At 34.3% G+C, this 21619-nt stretch overlaps 1 protein-coding gene across 1 annotated transcript in view; it reads right to left on the bottom strand.

Moving 5' to 3' along the window:
- Positions 1–21619, bottom strand: part of LOC130441988 (ionotropic receptor 25a) — a 48155-nt gene that overhangs the window by 4020 nt on the left and 22516 nt on the right. The window contains exons 7-11 of the mRNA XM_056775932.1: positions 19346–19576; positions 15897–16279; positions 8709–9098; positions 1499–1831; positions 261–470 (exon numbers count right to left, since the gene is read on the bottom strand). Coding sequence (XP_056631910.1) covers positions 261–470; positions 1499–1831; positions 8709–9098; positions 15897–16279; positions 19346–19576 — 1547 coding nt within the window. The remainder of the gene's footprint in view (positions 1–260; positions 471–1498; positions 1832–8708; positions 9099–15896; positions 16280–19345; positions 19577–21619) is intronic.

Here is a 21619-nt window from a genome sequence, read left to right as displayed (position 1 = left end):
ATAATTAAGTGCATATGTCTTAATAACGGCGTATAATGCCATCCAATTTATAATGATTCGATTGCCCTTTAACGAATACTTTCACGCATAAGATATACATATTTTTACAAGTATTCATAGAAAAAATAAATTTATTAAATGAGGTATATACGTCTTAGTAGATCAAACAAAATTGTCGGTGAGGGATTCGAACCAGTTTTTTTAATCTGCAATTGCTATTGGAAGAACTATATTTCCTATTTTATGTGTATAAATCTTACCGATGTTTATACCACCAGTATTCGAAGGCCAATGTTATACAAGCCAATCCGATGCCGACAAAAATAACAATAAAAACACCGCCGATATTATGAATGCTGATACCATCTGATTGATCGTCCACTTTTTCACAGTCTTTCTTTTCTGGATTCTTATTCCACCATTTTTCTTTCAACCTTTCCAGTTCTCTTCTATTCAACAGTTGCAATATACTGTAAAGAATTACATTAATCAGTATGAATCTTGTGAGGTCCTTTAAAAGTATCAAAGAATTAAAAAATATATAATTTTTTAATCAGAGAATAAGAAAGTGTATAGACGAAGAATAAGACTATGTTTAAAAATAATATATTAAAAAAGCTTTTTCTAGAAAACACTCTTCATAAAAGTTTAAAAATGTAATAAAAAGTAAAAAATAACGACAGAATAGGGATCGTGGCGAACAAGATTGATATGAGTTAGGTCAGAAGTAGGTATGTAATTATAGAGTTGAAAAAAAAAATGTTATAACAATACCAAAAGTGTGGGTGCTTAAATTTTATATATACTGCCGGTCAAAAGTTTTCCCAAAGATGTGAAGTGGAAGTAAGAGCATTCTGACTTTTCTGTCCAATTTGTTCTTCAACGGTTTAATCGGGTTGAAGTCGGGCGACTGTGACGACCAAATCACTACTTCAGAACATTCTTCCTTTCCAATTCTTTGCACAGCTTCCAGTAATGCTTGGAACTGTTGTCATGCAGGAAGTTAAATTTTATGCTGATCAAGCGCTGGCCAAAACGTACTAAATTTTTCTTCAATATTTTGAAGGTGCCATCATGTCTTTTCCTTTTTTCCCTCTGGATACATCAGCACAGCAACGAAACTTAAAACCTTTAGAGCAAAGTCACGTCGCCTAGATCTGATGCGGTGGTATGTCAGTAGGTGATGCGAGTGGGCTACATCTTCCACCGTTTTGTTCGTTACATTAAGCAAATCTCTAAAGAATTGGCATTAAACAACTCTATGAAACATGAGAAAAACCTAATAATTCTATAAGGTGTTGATAATTTCAAAACGGTTGGAAATATCGTATATTTCATTTGTTTAACGACTTCTGAGTAGCAGTTCATGTGACTATAAGAATAGTATATTAATTGTCGGTTGATTTTTAATTGAATTGAGTAGTTGTATTCTTGAATAATTCTCGTATGCGATTAAGAAGAAAACCATTTAATAAAAAAATAGCAGAACTTTACTCACGCGGTATTAAACTGATCCTTCAAAGGAGATCCCTGCTGGACTCCAATAGCATAAGGTTTCCTAGAAAACTCTTCCCCCACAGTGGTTAAATCACAGTTGGTTAATTCCAAATACTTAATATCGGTAGCGTCGCCCAGGTATGCGAATCCTTCACTGGACGACTTAGAGCTTCTTACTCTTTCTACTGCTTCTTCTAATGTATTCACTAACCCGGCTTCTTTCATTGCTTGCCACATTTTTGTATATTTGTCGCTAACTGGGTAATCCCATACTGCCAACTTTGATCTTTCAACTTCTGAAAGACTGTCATTGAGGCTCATATCTTTCCAAATTCTGAAAATGATTATATTCATCAATAGCTTAAAAGTTCAAACGCGATTCGCTATAGATTCGCATAATTAATTGACAAATTAGATAAAAACAAAAAAATTTGGAGAAAAAATATCTTTAGTTTTCAACAAAACCTCCACCTAGCTCCATTCCTTAGATAGTTGAGCACAGATCGATATAATTTGAAAGCAATCCATAATTTGGTAACCAATAGAGCGAGAAAGCAGCGTATACTTTTGCTTCAAAATAAATCCAGAACAAAAAGGTCATAACACTAATGATATAACATCTATGCTAGTAAAAAATGTTATAGTGATCATAATGTGGTTACATTCCACCATTCTGAGGCACCGACTAGTGATCATTTTTGAATTGAAGTTGAAAGTAGCAAAAAGCCTGTAGTGACCATAAACAAAATTATAAAATTTGTGGATAGTTTGAAAGTGGTAAATCTTTAACAGAATTTGAAGAGGCTGGTGATGATATAATTAAGCAATTAACAGGCAATAATGTTCAACACAATTCTGGAAACGAACAAGTTTACTTATCTCAGATATAATTTGTTAAAATAGAAAAAAATGCACCCATACATACACACATACAAGTAGCTGTTGGGGGATTTGATAATGCAGCTTGTATGAAACAAGAATGAACATATAGGTATGAAACAAGCTTATTAAAGAGTAGGCGTGCCGACGAGAACCTTTGCAAACAATACGTGGTACTCTGAATCAATTATATATATTACCGGCAATGTGTATAATCCGGTATTGTATACAATACCTAGGCAATGTATAGAATACCTAAAACGGGCAGGTAAAGTATGAAATAGAATTTATTTTACACTTTACCTAGGTATTCTATACAATGCCAAACTTGCAGCAGGTAATGTAACACTCGAACGCAATTACAAACAAATAAGTACGGTAAGCTTCATAGAACCCTGACACCCTTCCTAGAGGCGCCATTTTAAGCATTAATGGAAGTGAATCGTTTTAGCATGACCGTTCACTTGCGAGTGTACGCCGCACGCGGGTATCCTTTGCAAATAAAATTAAATCCTTTGACAAGAGACGACACGGCGCCAAGGCGGCGCGATCAAAGTAAGTTCGTTTAGATAATGTCGGTACACCCGAACGCAATTGTGTTTAATAAAACAAAATACGAATAAAAATTATCGGGACACACAAATTAGGTGCAAAGATAATTTTAATCAAAAATATGCGAAAGTAGGTAAATTCAAAGTAAAATTACACCACAATTCTTCATCACTCGAACTGTCAAAGTTACTACCACCCGTATTTTTAATAAGAGAGCCATTATCACGCTCTGAATCCAAAACAAAATATTTAGGTACTTATTTTCTTCTGTAATTGCGTGAACTACGTATACTTATGTTCCACATAAATGTGGAATTACCTTTTTTATTAATACTTTCTTTTAGTTTGACTTACGGCTGGAGCGTCTGTAGATTGCTACGGAGGTAAGTACATAGGTGTAATTTATCCAGAATATTATCAAATGTCGGATTTTTTGAGGATAAATTCAATTCGTAGTACAACAGTTCACAAACACAATCTTTCACTACGGAGGCGCTTCGATATAAAACTGTCAACTTCACTTTCGGGTGTACGCCGCACGCGGTAGCCTCTGTAAATAAAATTAAATCCTTTGACAAGAGGCAGCGCGGGCGCGGCGGGCGGTTGGCCGGTCAGGTCAAAGGAGCCGCTGCTTGAGAAAAAGGATACGGCGGGCGGCCGGTCAGGTCAAAGGAGCCGCCACTTGAGAAAAAGGATACCGCGACACTATTTAAGCAAACAGCCGCATTTCTCCATTTCATTTCGCGACGTGCGATGATACTGTTACCACGTGTATTGAGCTATTTGCGTCATAGTTATTATTTTTGCTAATTTTCGTCAGGTAGGAAAGTAATTTAATTTATTAAAAAATGGCGGCCGAACAACGAATAGCTTAGATGAAAGAAAGATTTTATTCACATTTACAAATAAAAAGAGAAGCAGCAAATACAAAAAATCGCACGTTTATTGAAAAAAATCGTTATGAAGAATTGATAGAAGAAACAAAAAATGCAAAAACGGCTGAAAAAAAGGCTTCTCGGGATTACTGGTTATTGAAGCATTATGATGTTATAACTGTTGGTCAGAAAGATAAGTTGATTTTTCCTGTGGATGCTACTACAAATAACAATATTATATACTACGTTGCTGATACTGAATTATTTCAAATACTTCACGACGCACATCAAAGTATCGGCCATGGAGGACGAGACAGAATGCTGAAGGAGCTTTCTTCAAGATATAAGAATATAACTCGCCACGATGTTGAACTATTTTTGCAGCTTTGCGAACCCTGCCAGCAAAAACAAAAAGGAATAAAAAAAGGGATTGTCGTGAAGCCCATACTTTCAACAGAATTTAATTCTCGCTGTCAAGTAGATTTGATAGACTATCAATCTCATCCAGACCGGGATTATAAATTCATAATGTTCTATCGGGATCATCTCACAAAGTTTGTCATATTAAGAGCCTTGAAAACAAAACGCGCTGAGGAAGTAGCGTACAATTTACTGGATATTTTTACACTGATTGGTGCACCAGCCATCTCACAATCGGACAACGGTCGAGAATTCGCAAACCGAGTGGTCAGTAATCTTAAAATATACTGGCCGAACTTAAAAATTGTGCATGGCAAGCCTAGACATTCCCAAAGTCAAGGGAGTGTCGAACGAGCTAACCAGGACATTGAAAACATGCTTACAACTTGGATGCAAGATAACGATAGCGAACTTTAGAGTGATGGTCTGCGATTTGTACATCTCATGAAGAATAGGGCGTTTCACTCAGGAATCAAAAGAACACCTTATGAAGCTCTTTTTTGGTCGAAAATAAAAGTTGGCATATCTTTGCCTTGTGAGGATACTCACAACCTGGAGAGCGAAGAAGATTTAGAAAAAGTGATGAAGTCATCTTCAGAATCTGTAATAGATGCGGCTGAGACATCAGAAACTGAAACAACTGACACTCAACCTCTACAGGCACCAGATCAACAAAACGCTGCACTCGATAGTTTTAACATCGGTAAGGAAGCTTCAAATGTCCAAAGTGCGCATGATGAACACATGGCTATCCCAAATACTAAGAATGTTGTTGAGCCTACGAATGTCGAAAATCTTCCTTGTGAGGTAAATGATCAAGCGTTACATGATCCGAATTTGGTATCAGTACGAGAGGAGTCATTGAGTTGTGCACTTATATGCTGTGTTTGTTCCGAGGAGACAACAGGTGGTCATTCGTGCAGAATGTGCAATAGGCCTATTCATACTATTTGTGCTGCTCCGGAAGAAAATATTGCAGAAGGTTTTGGATCCAAAGTTGCTTGTCCTTTATGCGCAAAAAACGCCTTTTCGATAGAAAACCGCATCAGAGCCAAAGAAAATTTGATAGTACAAGCTCAGAAAATGCTTAAAACTCGATAGAGGTCGTAGTAATGCTCGCAATATACTGGCTGTAGTATTACACAAAACTGATGACGATCTATATCAACTAGGCACAAAGCAAGGCGTTGTCAAGACATTGTATTCAAGACAACAGTTCACTGTTTGCCATCAGAAATTACTGCAAGAAGAAGACGTCCTCAATCTGGAAACGACACTCCGTACAGTTGCGACTTTTCAATCTACGGGGACAGGACAGGGCTTTGTGAAATGTAGCTGCAAAAAAAACTGTGACTCTAAAAAGTGTTCCTGTGTCAAAAGTAAGGCTCTGTGCTCTTCAAAGTGCCATAATAGTTTGTCGTGTAAGAATAAATAAAGCCTACTTTTACTTAAAATTGTGAATGCCTATTAAACCTACTTTTTGTTATAAAGAGAATTGTTTTGTTTGTGAAGTTCAATTACAAAATTACTTATATTATGTTAGAAGATACTTGTAATGTACAAACAAGAAGAATTTTAAGTTTCCTGTTATTTTTTTGTTATTTTAAAGTTGATAATAAAGTTTATTTCAAGTAAATACAACATGTTTTATTTGTCCGCTATTTGATAAGTAAGTCTGTTAAGATTTATTGATATTAACCGGCTTACCTAACATTAGTTTAGTCTTAAGATTTATTTATTTTACACATTACCGGTGAACCAGCACGTATTCTATACAATCCCTAGGAATTGTATACAATACCTAGGTAAAGTATGAAATGGACAATGATATTCATGATATTTCATACATTGCCTGGACGCCCCAGGGATTGTATACATTACCTAGGGATTGTATACAATACCTGAATTATACACATTGCCGGTAACATATACAAGAAAAAAAATTTACAGTATGCATGGAAAAATTTGTTTATGTTGAAATTTGAGATTTCATTGAGAGAGTGAATTTTTATTAGTTTACCCATTAGGTGAGGGGTATTATTCATATTGGACATTTTTCAAACGCTCTGGGCATTATGAACAGTGCCGGTTTTAGCACCAGCGGCATCTCTCAACTGCTGTTCAAATCTATACGAAAAAAAGGCAAGATAACCATTTTTATATTCATTTATTTAAAGAAAATCTAATAAAACTTGACTTTGTTAGCCTAGTCGACATCTTTTATTTAGTTATCATAGTCGACGTTCTCAGCAATTTCATTTTCGATTGACAAAGTTGCTGGAAAATGGAAGTGAATCGTGTAAAACTGATTGAAAACACACTCGTTTTTGTATTTTTTGACTTTATACATGTAAATTTGAATAGTTACAAAGAATAACACATGTTTTTTAATCGATGGACAGCCCTCTCTCTCTCTCACTTGTGTAGGCTTCTCAAACTCTCGACTGTATTTGTATTTGCTTCACGAGACTCGCCAAAAAATTGTTATGTCTTTCGCACAGGGGCGACGTCAACAGGAAGAATGTCGAAATTTGATGTGGATCCAGTTTAACCTTTAACTTTTGAATGATTGAATTTATCAAAAAATTGTTAGGAAGCTTTTTTGTAGAGCGTTCAATTTTTAACAAGAATACATCTTGACAATTCCAAAATCTCGTGCCCATCGTGTGTTACAAAATTTCAAATTCCATAAGAACGTTGTTCATTGAAATGAGAAATGGAAATTTGCACGGTATTTTTTCAATAGCATTTCGGTATAATAAAGAAAACAAAAATTCCTCGATTTTTTTGAAATAGTCTTGTGTTTATCTCTAGTTGCGGATTTCCGTCCTTCCGGCCGGGCACTCTTTTCGAAAGTTTATGTGAAAAAGAAGTAGATAATATGTTCCTCTATAATAGGATATGCCCGTTAAAATGAGATGCATGCAGTACAGTGATTGGATAATACGTTCCATTCTATTATTGCCAAGATAACGAATTTTTCGCAGAGTTTTGAGAATTTTCGAGCTAGTAAGCCTCATTCGAATATCTCGCCAACTACACTCCTTTAAGCCTGGCGCCCTGGGTGATCGCCCTACTGCGCCCTATCCTATCGCCGCTTCTGATTATGAATAGTACCCCATAACATACATACAACGTATTATCACGATAACATAAATGCTCAAAAGTTATTCTAAGTGATCATAGTATCCATAGTTTGATTCGTTCAATTTTGGTATTTTTCAAGCTTTGGTCTATTCGGCTGATAATTAGTTTTTAGTACCTATTTTTTGATACCTTTTCTATAATATATAGGTACTTGTTCTTTGAATACTTACGGCTGCTTTAATACACCATCAATTGAATTTTGTTGATAATAAACATTGATACTTGTTGAAAAAAAGTATTGTGTAAACAAGAACTTTATTTGGTTTTTAAAAGAGAAATCAAATTGTCATTCTATAAAAAATATTGACTTTTAATTTTGGACCACAAAAACAAAATTTATCAGCACAACTTTGGTAATGAATTACCACAATTTTTGAAATGCTTCCCTTTCAAAAGTACCTTTTTAACTTCTTTTCTTTGGAATTTGTATGTGTGATACCGTCTTAGCTGTACTAATAATTTGTTGTATTTATATACGAGATAAGCTCATGATTAGTTAAATAAAAGCTTCGTTGCACCGTTGTAAATTGAAGGAGTTGTAGCCGACCACCTGTTTCCGTAATCTCAGAAAACAATGAAGCTGTGAGATAATACCTAGGTCACATAATATCGTCGAGTAATCTATGGCAGAATTTGTAACGGACATTGAAATTGAAAAACGGCCTCCAAAATTCATGTTTGCGTGAGAATCAAACTGGTCAAGCTTATACATTGCAGCAAAAAGTATCGATTTATCGCTAACATGAAGTTAAATTGTTACCCTATCTTACTTGGGCTCCAGATCAGGTTTCAGTGATTGTTTTTCATTTCTAACTGCAATAGAAAAGTTACTCGGCGGACGATTTAACAGTGACATTAAAGTTTTATTAACCTATGAAGAGGAAATTCAACAAGTTTCAATAGAGTGTTGGTCAAAGATATTTGAGAAATAGGTTCAACAACTGAATAGTGTACAAAACTGGAGAAAGCAAAGTCAATAATATATTATTACAGTATTTCATTGTATTACTAAAAGTGAAAATATCCATTCTATAGTATTAACAAAAGGTCCGGGATAATTCTTATCAATTTCTAGAGCTTAAAGCTAAATTTTTTTATAGGGGTGAATTTAGAACCATATTTTATGTAGATATAGCTCAAAGTGTTTTGATTACGGAATTTATATTAAGTTACTTAATTTCATGTCACTATCTGTTTTATCCTATATAAAGGCAGGATACTTCCTTAAATAAAAATTGTAGATTTTGTATTTCACAAGAGAGAGAATGCTCTGTATAAAATACGATAGATTTGAAAATAAATAATAAGAGAAGTGATGGAAAACATTTTAAGACTTACTCATAAAATCTTGCTTCGATATTAGCCATTCTTTCAAAGTAAGTTTGTGCCGAGGATCCATTCAATGGTGCGTACTGAATCTTATACTGCTTTGATAAATCATCCAAAGATTCTATTGGAGTATCCAATCTAGAAACGGTGAGGAACGCAGCCAGATTTGCCGTATAAGAAGCAATTATAATGAATCCAAAAAGCCACCACGTTGCAGCGACGAGTCTACCAGATAAATTTTTTGGAGCTTCTCCACCACCTTGTGGGGTTAAGGATGTCATGCAAAACCAAAGGCATTCTTTTAGATTAAATTCACGCTTCTCTTCGTCGTCCTTATATTTTTCTCTGTTGTTTTGATAGCTGTAGGGAGACCAACGGTCGAATACCCACATCAAAAAACTGCAACGGAATATAATGTTCAGTATTGGAGACAATTTACGAACGTGTTTATAAATTATTTTTTTAAATGTATGCGATGCATACCGGTAATCAATGAAATCCGTTGGCGTAATTTAGAAAAAAAAATATTGATTCTTAATTATAAACTGATACTCAATTAGTTTGGCTGATAATTGGTCTGAAAAAAAAATGAATGATGAATTTATGAGTAGGATAAACAAATACTATAATCAATTAGGGAACAAAACAGAATCTAAACATCAAAATATATTTTCTTACCATATACACTAAAAGCCAATAGTATCTTAATTAGAGTAGGAAAATTAACTAAAACCCCTATCAAATATTAAGTGTTTAATTAAACTGTTCAAAACACTTTTTGACAGTGAATATACTTGAAAAAGGTAAAGTAATATTTACAGTTCAAGCCAAAAAAGGTATAGTTATCGTCATCAAAAAATCCTTCTCTTATATTATATAACTTTTTTCACAAGTCTCGGCATACGAGCAATCAATTTCTTCTCGCGAGGGTCTACCACAATTACGGATGTTTCTATGAAGTTCTTCCCACAAAAGTACAATGGGATTGAGGTCCGGACCCCGAGGAAACCCAACCATATTCATTAACACCCCTAGTGCCTCTTTCTCTTCCATATATCATCTGCATAGTTCTGTTAAAAAATGAATCCATCTCTAATAATCATAAACTCGAAGGAACAGTCCTAATTTTTTTTGTATTGTTCCTTTTTAATAAAGCCGTCAATTTTTATCAAATCGCCAGTTCCATGGCTAGAAAAGCAATTTCATAATCAAACCACCGCCATTCTTGATTGTAAATTGGTAAAAGAAAATGATAAATTAGAATCGTTCATAATTAACTAATTGTTATATAGATATATCGCTATTAGTAGATGGTAAAAAATATGAAAAATCAAGCATATTATACTCATTAACAAGATTTTCCACATCTATTGTTATGGAGTAAAACCAAAATGTATTGTTAGGCTCACAAAGCGCATATGTAAATCCATTCATGTTGTATCAACTAAATTAATAATTAAGAAAACCATTGGAAGCTAACATGAAAGCTTATACCTATTACATAAAGTTATGTTACGAAAATACGCCATATCGCCTTAAGGCGAGTATATTGAATTTGACCAGAAGATAAATTAAATAACTTTATTGATAGAAACATCAATTGTCTTTAGAAAAGTACAGTTTCCAAGAATATCTAATTTCTGAACGTTGAAAAGCTATTTTAGTCATTTGGTTAGACTGAAAAGGATCAAATTTCATATTCCTATACCTCAAGGAGAAACGTAAGTCCAATATATATAAAATTTGGTTTTTTGAACATATCCTTGATTATTGTTTCAAACTATTTCAAGTCATAAGAAGATAAGTCCTCAAAAAGTCAATTTATTGTGAGAACTTGAGTCCTTTTATTGTGTAGAGCCCTAAAACTAACTGAAAACCTTATAAAGCTTCGAAAAACTAGACTTTAATCTACATCATTCGAGATAACCTTAACCAAAGGACTAAAATAGCGTCTTTACGTCCAGAACTTAAATTTTCTTGGAAACTGCACAGTCAATAGACTAAGTTATTCAATGAATAACTTAATCTATTGACAGAAACATCATCTTTAATAACGTGTAGTTTCCAAGAATATCTAATTTCTGGACGTTGAAAAGCTATTTTAGTCATTTGATTAGATTGAAAAGGATCAAATTTCAGATTCCTATACCTCAGAGAGAAACGCAAGTCCAATATAAAAAAAATTTGGTTTCTTAAACTTATCCTTGTTTATTATTTCAAACTATTTCAAGGTATAAGAAGATAAATCCTCGAAAAATCAATTTATCGTGAGAACTTGAGTTCTATTATTGTGTACAGCCCTAAAACCAACTGAAAACCTCATAAAGCTTCAAAACTTTCCCTGTATCGAGTTATTGTGCTATGAATTCAAGTCTGTGATAACTTCAATTGTAAAGCAATATCACGTTAGGATTGGTCTTCATTATGTAAAACAACGATGGCAGAACGCACTTCACCGCTACTTTCGTGGGCTTTTTCCATTTTAATACGTCTTTATTGAAGAAACTACAAGTTTAGACTAATTGAGATTTTTTGTGAAGAAATCGTAACCTCAGTTAATAATAATTCGAAAGCACGTGTTTTTCGAAGTTCAATAATCCTTATTAATGACCGATGTGAAACAAAAACAAAGCAATTAATTATTAGCACATCATAAAAATATTATTACGAGTCTACCACTTGGTTGTAACGCAACGGTTGTCGGTGTTTTGGAAGAATACATGTTTCTATTTAATAACATGTTTTATTTTTATTTATGTCTTTTTAGTTAAGATTACGTAACCGGATTAATTCCTTGAATGAGTTTATGTCGTGTGGTTGATTAAGCAATTTGTTAGGGTCAAGAGAACTAATAGCAAGTCCGGAGGGAGTCTTCACTCTGCTCAAAGCAACGTAAGCTTGACCTTTTGCAAATAAGTTTCTACTTAAATTTACAACTACTCGGTCTAAAGTTGTGCCCCGTAATTTATGCACCGTCACTGCCCAGCATGAAATTAAGGGAAGCATTCGTCGCTCGATCTTGCCTTTACCACGTAAAGCATCAAATTCTGTAGCACAAGGCTCTATCCGGACTCCAATACCAGGTCGGTTCCCTGTTATATTTGGGTCATCGAACTCCACAAATACTGCTTGTGGCAGTTCTCCCGGCTCCAGCTGCTCTCTGCGTAGTGCTAGCCAATCTATTCGTCGGATAACACGCATAGCCCCGTTAACCAGCCCATGGTTAACATTGATGTTTCGTCTTAGCATGGCTCGAGAGCCTACACCTAATTTGAGTTGGTTTGGTATACCACCTGTTTTATTGGGATCTTCAGGTAAGTATTCCTCTCGTGGTTTTTGACCATATGTTTTAGGATCCAATGAGATGTCTACAGCACTAATGGTGTATGCTTTTGTGAGCTTTTCTAACTTTTCTGTCATAGTCGCGTTATATGCATCAACCAGTCTAGTTGTTGGGAAAATTCTGACAGCTTCTCCATCGTCAAATGGCTCTATCAACGGTACTCTGCGGTTTTCTATGATAGATAACTGCTGTATTGTAAGTTCTCCAACGTGAAGACTGTTTAATATGTCCACAAAAAATGTATCTCCAGCTTGCCTCATATTTTGGGGCAACTCACAAAAATTGAATAAATTCCAAAGATTAATTTCAGCAGATAACCTTTCTGATTGTCGAAAGCAATAAGATCCCCCAGAAACCTTAGACACTGGAGGCAACTGCATAAGATCTCCAAAAAGTAAAACATTTACTCCGCCGAATATAGCTTCATTTTCTTTATATTGTTAAAGCCGCAAATGTACATGTCGGAGACTTAAATATGGCACCATAGATATTTCCTCTATTATTTATCGTTCAATTTAATATTAAAACTGCAAGTTATATACATATTTACAATCAGTGTTTAAAATCTTCTATTTTGATACCCAACTCGATATGCTTGGTAGTAAAAAAAATTTTTTTACCTCACAACATGGCGTCCAAAATCCACCATTTTGTTTTTTTTTTAAATGTGTCTTATCTAAGAACACTTGGGCTAATGAAACGAATCTAACGATACCTCAAATGTGAAAATCCGTTTAGCGGTTCTGGAGATATAAGGTAATAAAAAATATTACATACATACAAGATACGCGTTAAAAACATAACCCTTCCTGGCAGTCGGGTAATAGAAGAATGACTTCTTTAGATATTCGATTATAACAATAGAATATGAAGGTGTATATTTATTTTATTTATATTATGGGGTTTCATTAAAATTAATAGATAATTATTTTGTTTTAATTTGGTCTTAAACTTTTTTATACACGGATTTTACAACAACTAGCAAATTATTTTAATAAATATAATATTCGAAGAAATCATGAAGGGTGTATGTATTATTGAGATGTCTGACTAAACTAAAATCACAAACACCCAAAAACAAAAGTATATTATTTAGGGTGCTTCTATAATCGACCAACAACGCTGTACCACAGAGAGATCTCAATAAATGAAAGAATTTTGATATAGGAACAAGAACCCTTACGGTGCCTTGTTGCTGACATAGGGGGTGTTCAAAATTTTTAATTAAAATCAAAAATTTACCATAAATAAAGAGCACCTTTAATTTTTGTTTTGAAATTTGGGGATTTATATGCTCCTTAATAAAGTAATATTTTGACTTAAACAAACTTTGGAAAAATTAACCAGTGGCGCACTTTTAGCGGTTAGTTGTCACTTTTATCCGCCTACTTTTTACGCCACTGGTGTAAATTCTTCTTTTAATTTTGCTTTAAATTGCCCGATTATTTTTTGTTAAAAAACTGGTTTTAACAATCATAAAAATAAACATTAAGTTCCATTACTTTTATTCTTTCAATTTGTGCAGTTGTAGAAAAAGTATAGTGTACAACATGTGGGAAAAGTACTTTTCTCAAATGTGAGAAAAGTTGAACTTTTCCCACTTATTGCACAATATACTATTATGATCTTTAAATAAGTATTTAAAAAAAAGTGTTTGAGCGTATCTTATTGTTTTAGGTCGCATCAATTATAGGCGTATCTGGAGCTTGTCGGACGGTCGAATTAGTGAAAATGAATATTTTCGAAGTTGCTTTTTTTGGAGAAAAACTTTGGGCTGAAATTCCAGATTCCAAAATACATACAAGATCATTTTTCATTTCTGATATTGTATGGGTAAAAATCATTCGAGACTAGATGAATTTGAGAAAAAACATAGAAATCGATAGATTTTTTGTTCAGCTTAGAGGAGGAATAGTGAGAAACCAATTGGGCACAATATGCTGTCCCAATGTGCCATGTCTTCTGAAGCTGTTGCAAGTAGTTCACAAACCTTGGTCATTCAACAGCAAAGTAATTTGTCGACCAAAGAGATAACTGTTGGAGACGCAAATTTAACCATCAATTTCAATAAGTAGCTTGTTATATTTTATGGATCTATAACTTAATTCGTGCGGTTTAATAAGAGATGGCGTAACTTGTATAATATTACATCGTTCCAATATTCCGATCCTGCATTTAAAAGCTACTGTTATTGTAAGTCTGTTCAGTATATGTCATTCATTTGAAGCGTTAACAATAATAATTTTTTTTCACTCAAATATGCCGAGCTTTGTTCCTGAAAAAGTGTATTTGTGGGGAGTTCTTCTTCATTACTTTAATATGAAAAAAAAATGATGCCGAAAGTCATCGTATTTTGGTGGAAGTTTATGGTGAACGAACGTGACAAAAGTGGTTTGCACGAAGTGCTGATTTTGACTTGGAAAACGATGAATGTCTTGGGCACCCAAAAAAATTTGAAGATGAAGAACTGGAAGCATTACTCGATGAAGATTGTTACCAAACAAAAGAAGAGCTCGCAGAATCTTTGGATGTCACTCAAGCAGCCATTTCAAAACGTTTAAAAGCAGCTGGATATATTCAAAAGCAAGGAAATTGGGTTCCACATGAAATCAAGCCAAGAAACGTCGTAAGGCGGTTTTGCATATCCGAAATTATGCTGGAGTGCCACAGAAGGAAGTAATTTTTGCATTGGATTGTTACTGCTGATGAAAAATGGATTCATTATGACAACACCAAGCGCAAAAAATCGTATGTGAAATCCGTCCAATCAGCAAATTCAACGGCAAAGCCGAATATCCATGGCGCGAAGATAATGCTCTCTATTTGGTGGGATCAGAAGGGTGTGTTGTATTATGAGCTGCTAAATCCGGGTGAAACCATCAATGGAGAACGCTACCAAATACAATTAATCCGTTTGATGAGAGTAGTATCCGAAAAACGCCTCGAATATGCGACCAGACATAAGGCAATAATTTTCAATCACGACAACGCTCGGCCCCACGCTGCTACTCCGGTTAAGAACTATTTGGAAAACAGTGGATGGGAAGTTTTACCTCATCCGCCTTATAGCCCAGACCTTGCCTCTTCTGAATACCATTTGTTCCAGTTGATGCAGAACGCCCTCAATTTGCATCATTCTTAGTTGCCAAGCTGGCGCAGTTCTTTTGGGATGGGATCCACAAATTGCCACATATTAGTCTCAAATAAACGTTCAAATTTTGAAAAAAAACCGCACGAATTAAGTTATAGACCACAATAGTTCATTGTTAGTTTTTATTGTTTGCCATTAAATAGGTATTATAATATTTATCAATGTATTATATTTTTATACATAAAAAATATTCACCTAGGATAGATGAGAAAAATTTTAGAGGGCGGGAAAAGATGGCGGTAAGTAGAGATGTGTAATATGACACTTTTTTATCTTCAATGACGTTAGTAATGACAGCATTGCATATATGGTGGAAAATAAATGTAATAAACCATTTTAAATTATAATTTCTTTACAAGACACACTCATTTGTATGAATGACGCATTGAATCAATATAATAGTGCAGAGATCGCTTGAAACTAAATATAATTCAAATATGGTTCTCTTGAAGTAAATATTACTGATAATAAGTAGCTGAACGGTCATTTGTTTGAAAATGAAACAAATTAAGTCATTAATTATTTTTTTGCACATGAAAGTGAAGTTAGATACTGCTTACGGAGGGTCTGCATCATCATTTAGCACCGTAAAATTTTCAATAGGGTTTATTTTACGTATTTTATTAAATCTTCTGCACGCCATTTATGGAGGGTTGAAGATGTTACATTTAAATCATATTATGATAAAGTAACTGGAGCTCACCTGGTGAAAAAATAAGCAGCCAATATGCATAACCACACGTCATTTTCTAGAACCGTCAGAAACTTGAACAAGCTAGTAGAAGTTTCAGGTAACTTCATCAAAATAGTAATCCCTACTAAATCATAATACGGCACCGTGAAATCCATGACGTTTTCTCTTTCGGCCATCACCGACATCGCTCCCAAAGCTACATCTGCCCTTTTTTCGATCAATTCCCTTACCATACCATCCCATTTGCCATTGTCATCCATTGCACCATATTTATCAATGGCAATTAAGTCATAATCGAATTTTAATATTTCAGCTATTTTGTTTATAAGGTCTATACAATATCCATTGAATTTTTTAGGGGCGTTATCGTCCTTGAATACGAATGGTTTTTGCTGAAAAATATTTCATTGTATTTTATTATTCTGAGGATGTACTTGGAAACTGAAAATAATTCTCAGTAACACATTTCAATTAATGTTTTCTCTGTTTTAAGTTATATTACTCATTACTGCCAAAGGAAGAAGCGCAATAATAATATGAAAAATATCAAAAAACTGAAGATATATCCATGGAAATTTCAGACTTATTGCATGATCATATTGTCACACGAAACTTATGGACACTCAAGATTAATTACCACAAAACGGAAGGAATTATTCAACTCAACTAAAGAATAAATCTGCAGTTTCCATTCCCTTGGACGGTCTACATATTGGTCGACAGATATTGATAAAATTACTGATCTGTTTAACTTCTAAGTAAGTAGAAAGTTTCACAAAATTTTATATACGAGAATTGACTGAATATCATCACCGACCACTGCAATAATAATGACGTTAAGGAATAGCATAATAACCAATGAATGCCATCCAACTCTGACTATCAAGACCCCAAAATGGGAGCTGATAAATTGAGGATAAAATCCTATGAAACGTTGAAAAAAGAAAATAACATGATGCAGAGGCTGCCAGTCATAATATTAATAATGTAAAAATGTATCCAATAATAAATTCGTGGATGTATTTGAAAGCATTGAAATTGCTAAATATAAGAGTAAGTTAAATAGGGACATAGAGCCAATTCCTCACAGCCCATTCTATAGTCTAGTAGTGAAGAAATGAATGTGAAGATTCCCGAATTAATTTCTGCTGAAATTAATTTTCGTTTATTGGTGGGAAAATTGAGTATTAAACAGGTAAGTCAAGACATTAGGTTTTAGTTTACCTTCAGTCTCTCTGTTATCAAAACTCGCGTCAGACAGTGTAATTGTGAGTGTTGGTGTGGCGGTGGTTTAAACAGTGTGTTCAGTATGAAAATCACCAATGGTTCCAGAAATTCCTACTTAGTTAACAAATTCAATAATAAACCAGAATTGATAGTTGCACAGTTAATATACGAGGATGTATTGATATCTAGTTAGCCTAGACTAGTTCCATGCATAAACAAAATATTGCGTTACCATAGCAACGAACAATAACTTATTAGAAGTGTCAGTGTAAAATTTGGCGTCGAAAAAGAGAACCAGAGTTACGCAATAAATTAAAAGAAAAAATATTTCCACCGAAATTGTGAAAATCGAAAAAATTGAGGTATCGAGCCATCATCAAGTACCTGTTTTTAAAAAGGGTGAGAGGTAAGCAGATTTATGAAAATATGCTTAATACCCTTGGTGATCAATGTCCTTCGTATGCGACTGTGAAAAATTGGACTGTAAACTTCAAAAGAGGTAAATTTTCCATTGAAGATGATGACCGATCGGGAAGGCCAATTTCTGTGTCAGTCCACGAAAATATCGATGACATGATTTTATCATGTCGAATTGGGCCAGAAAGGAAATCTGAAGCACTGATTATTTCATACGAACGCGTTCATCATATAGGTCACGTCAATTTGAACATGAGAAAAATTGCTGCAAAATCGATCCCCAAATGTTTTAATGTTGACCAAAAGCGTGCAAGGGTAGAAGCATCGCGTTCGATCTGTGCTCAATTTGAAAACGATTGGACTTCTTAAAGCGAATTGTTACTATCGATGAGACTTGGGTACATTTCTACGATTCAGAAACAAAGTAACAATCGATGGAATAGCAAGTTTTTTGGGATTTCCATTTGGATAAGGGTTAAGCAATAATTGGAGATTACTATTCGACATTACTGACCACTCTCTACGGAAAAAAATTAAAGAGAAAAGACGCAGAAAGCTATCCAAAGGTGTTTTGTTTCTGCAGAACAACGCTCCTGCACAGAAATCTCATGTTGCCAAGAAAAAATTCGTGATTTAGGATTTGAATTACTCGAACACCCCTCAATATATTTGGCTCCGTCCGACTATCATCTCTTTCCTCAACTGAAAAAAAGTTTAAAAGGTCGTAAATTTTCTTCCAACTACGAGGTAATAAATGCTGTGAAGGTCTGGTTTGCCGAGCAAGAAGAAACATTTATTTTTGAAAGGTCTAGAGACGTTGCAGGTTCGCTGTAATAAATGTATCCAATTAAGAGGATAACATGTTGAGTAATAAAATATTTTGAGATTGAAATTTTGTTTGGTTATATAGTAGGCTAAGAATTTTTCAATATATCCTCGTATATTAGATTGTACAATCGTATATATCGTCATCAGTGGTGTTCCTTTTGTGTGAAATCTCAGATAATTTGAACTCATTTAAGTGTAGTTCATTTAATTTTACGTCCCATTTAAATTTATTCAAATCAGAAGTTGTTTTACGGCAATAACACGGTTCAGCTTATTTGGCAAATGACTGAAAACTTTGAGGAAGTATTTACTTTTTTTATTAATACGCAGTGATCAAAATCGTGGTTAAGATTTTTATTGACAAGTGCATTTTGGATAAGAATACAATGAGCTGGATGACTGTCTCAGCTTATCATTCCTTATGACTCACCATATCAAAGGGAGGATAGGTGAACTGATAATATCAGCTCAATTTGAAATAAATCAGAGAATTTTTAGAAGAAAAGCTCTATATATATTGCTAGAGATGTGTGTTTGCTCAGATATTATTTGTTCTCAGCGAATGATGTGTAGATCAACATGCTACAAAATGAAACCAAATTTTCACGATAGTTTTTGTCGTTATTCCACTGGGAATAGATTCATATTTCAAAATAATTTGAATAAGAATTTTATGCACAGAAATTTTTTCTGTTCTTTCTTCGATATATTTCCTCATCCTGGCTCTACATTGTCATTTCACCTCTTTCTTAGTCGACTTCCGCTCTATGTTCCATTTGGTGATTTATCTCTCGCTATTTTTACCAGTCTATCATTGGTCATTCGACTTATATGTTGGTTCCATTGTTTTTTACGCTGTGATATCCATTCGTTAATGTTATCTACGTCACATAATCGTTTTCGCTTCTTTTTCGCTCTAATAGTGTTGTACAGAGATCCGCTTGTATTATGTATTTCATTACCAAAAAATATATCAAAATATTTACCTCAACAACGACTATTCTATAAACGACATCGGCGGTTAAATTAATCATAGCCTTGGAATTGGCAAGTGTCAGATTATTATCAAAACCTGAATTCCAAGTACCGAGAGAAAGAGACTTGTCAGAAGCGCCTTCTCGAACACCAACAGAAGAAAGAACCATCTGGAAATCCATGTAACTCAAGCCATTCGACACTACCAACAAAGGACCGTACGTGAACGGTTCGGAGTTTTCCTAAAACAAAAAATAGTTTTCTGGGTATCCAAAAATTTGTAATCTAACCATAGAAACCAAATAGATAGTACAAAATTAGAAATAATTAAATAAGAATACATTACTGGAACTTTTTTTTCAAATTATTGTATTTTGGAATGATACTCTTGCCATCAGAACCGTTAAATGTTTGACAAATGAGGAATATTCGTTAAATGTTTTGAATTTATAAAAAAATCTCAAGATCTTATTGTTACCAAATCAAAATCACATGTTTTTTTAATCTAAATCTGAATATTTTTCGTTTTGAACTCTTTTCTCTCGTCCACGTTATTTAATAAGATGCTATGTCTTGTAATTTGACAACAGTTTTTGTTTAGGTTGTTATTATAAATGAAGGAATATTATTTTTATCTAATGAGATTACGACTAATAATTTTCCAGATTTATTATTTTTTTCATAATAGTTTTCAAAATTTCATCTTTTGTGATACTGTATCTTGAAAAAATGCCTCTTCTTCTTCCCCCTCTTCTTACTCCATTTTAGGCAGATTACCTGTTCATCCTTCGCAGCATGCCTATGGCCTCAACTGATGGTAAGATTATCAATCCCTCTTTTTGTGGCCTTCCCATACTTCTTCTCCCCAGTGGTGAGTTGTCTCGTGCTATCCTTATTATTCTTTCCTCGCTCATTCCACTCTGCATTTTTGCCTTATGTCATCCCTACGTTCCCTATCTAGGAGCGTTTTAACAGTAATTTTTCGTAGGCCTTTGATTTCGCTTGCTTCCAGGAGCCTTTTTGTTTTTGCTGTATCAGGTCGAGTTTCTGCTGTGTACGTCATTATGGGTCTGGTCACAGTTTTGTAGGTCCTTGACTTGGCCTCAATACTTATGTATTTGTTTTTTCATATAGTGTCGTTCAGACATCTGGCTGCTCTTGCTGCTTTTATTGTTCGCTGCTTCACCTCCGTCTCAATATCACCATATCTGGATAGTTCTATACCCAGATATTTAAACTTCTTTTTTTGCTGGATTATTTTGTCGTCTACGACCAGCTTGCATCTAAGAGGTATTTTTGATGTTTGATTGTGAGGTTTTGCAATTAAAGCGATATAGCAGCCTTTGGAGGTCGTCATCGTTTTCGTCATCATAGCCTAGGATTGTAATATTGCGGTCACCCATTTTGTATCCGTTCAATCTGCGTACTTGCTTTATTATTTCGTTTATAATTATGTCGAAAAGGAGTGGACTCAGTGAGTCACCCTGTCGTATTCCTCTTTCCTGGCCTGGATTTTGTTCGCGCTGTATAGATTCTCTATTACTTTGATTAAGGTATGGGGTACTTGTCTGTTATAGAGTAAATGTGCAACATCCTCTAACTGATCCCGGTCAAATGTGTTTTGCAGATCTATGAAACACATGTAGAATGTGTTTTGCAGATCTATGAAACACATGTAGAATGTGTTTTGCAGATCTATGAAACACATGTAGGCTGGTTTGTTGTATTCGATTGACTTCTCTAAAATCTGTCTTAAAACAAACACTGCATCAGTGTATGATCTTCCCGTTCTTTCCATTCCTATTCCGCCTGCATAGTTGCTGGTTGGAATGGAAGGAAGGTTCCCAGGTTAGGTTAGCATCCTGCCTGAAGTAAGAAAAATATTAAATGCTCATAGAACCGACAGCCTGCCTCGGAACCGGACGAAACAAAAGAAAAAATGCCATTTTGAGAAATATAAACAAAAACATAAATTTGAAATCTTTTTGTTCTGAGGTACGAGTATGAACTACTTTCAAATAATTCAAATTTTGCGCCATTAGTTAAATTTGAATTTACCAGTATTTATGTGCTACTCAAATTTTGATATAGACAAATAAAAACAAATATTTATAATTGGATATGATTTTTCGGAATATTATCCATTGAAATCAATAGATTTTTGCATGCGTTTGAAGCAATTGTCGAAGCATTATTTCTATTGAGGTAACCCCAAAACATATGATTTGAACGCGTCAACTGCTTCTTCAGATGTAGAAAAACGTTGACCTCGTAACTTATTTTTG

The sequence above is a fragment of the Diorhabda sublineata genome, chromosome 3 (assembly GCF_026230105.1).
Source record: "Diorhabda sublineata isolate icDioSubl1.1 chromosome 3, icDioSubl1.1, whole genome shotgun sequence".
NCBI classification, from domain to species: Eukaryota; Metazoa; Arthropoda; class Insecta; order Coleoptera; family Chrysomelidae; genus Diorhabda; species Diorhabda sublineata.
Note: the sequence above shows the minus strand (reverse complement) of the source record. Positions and strands in the feature narration are given on the sequence as shown.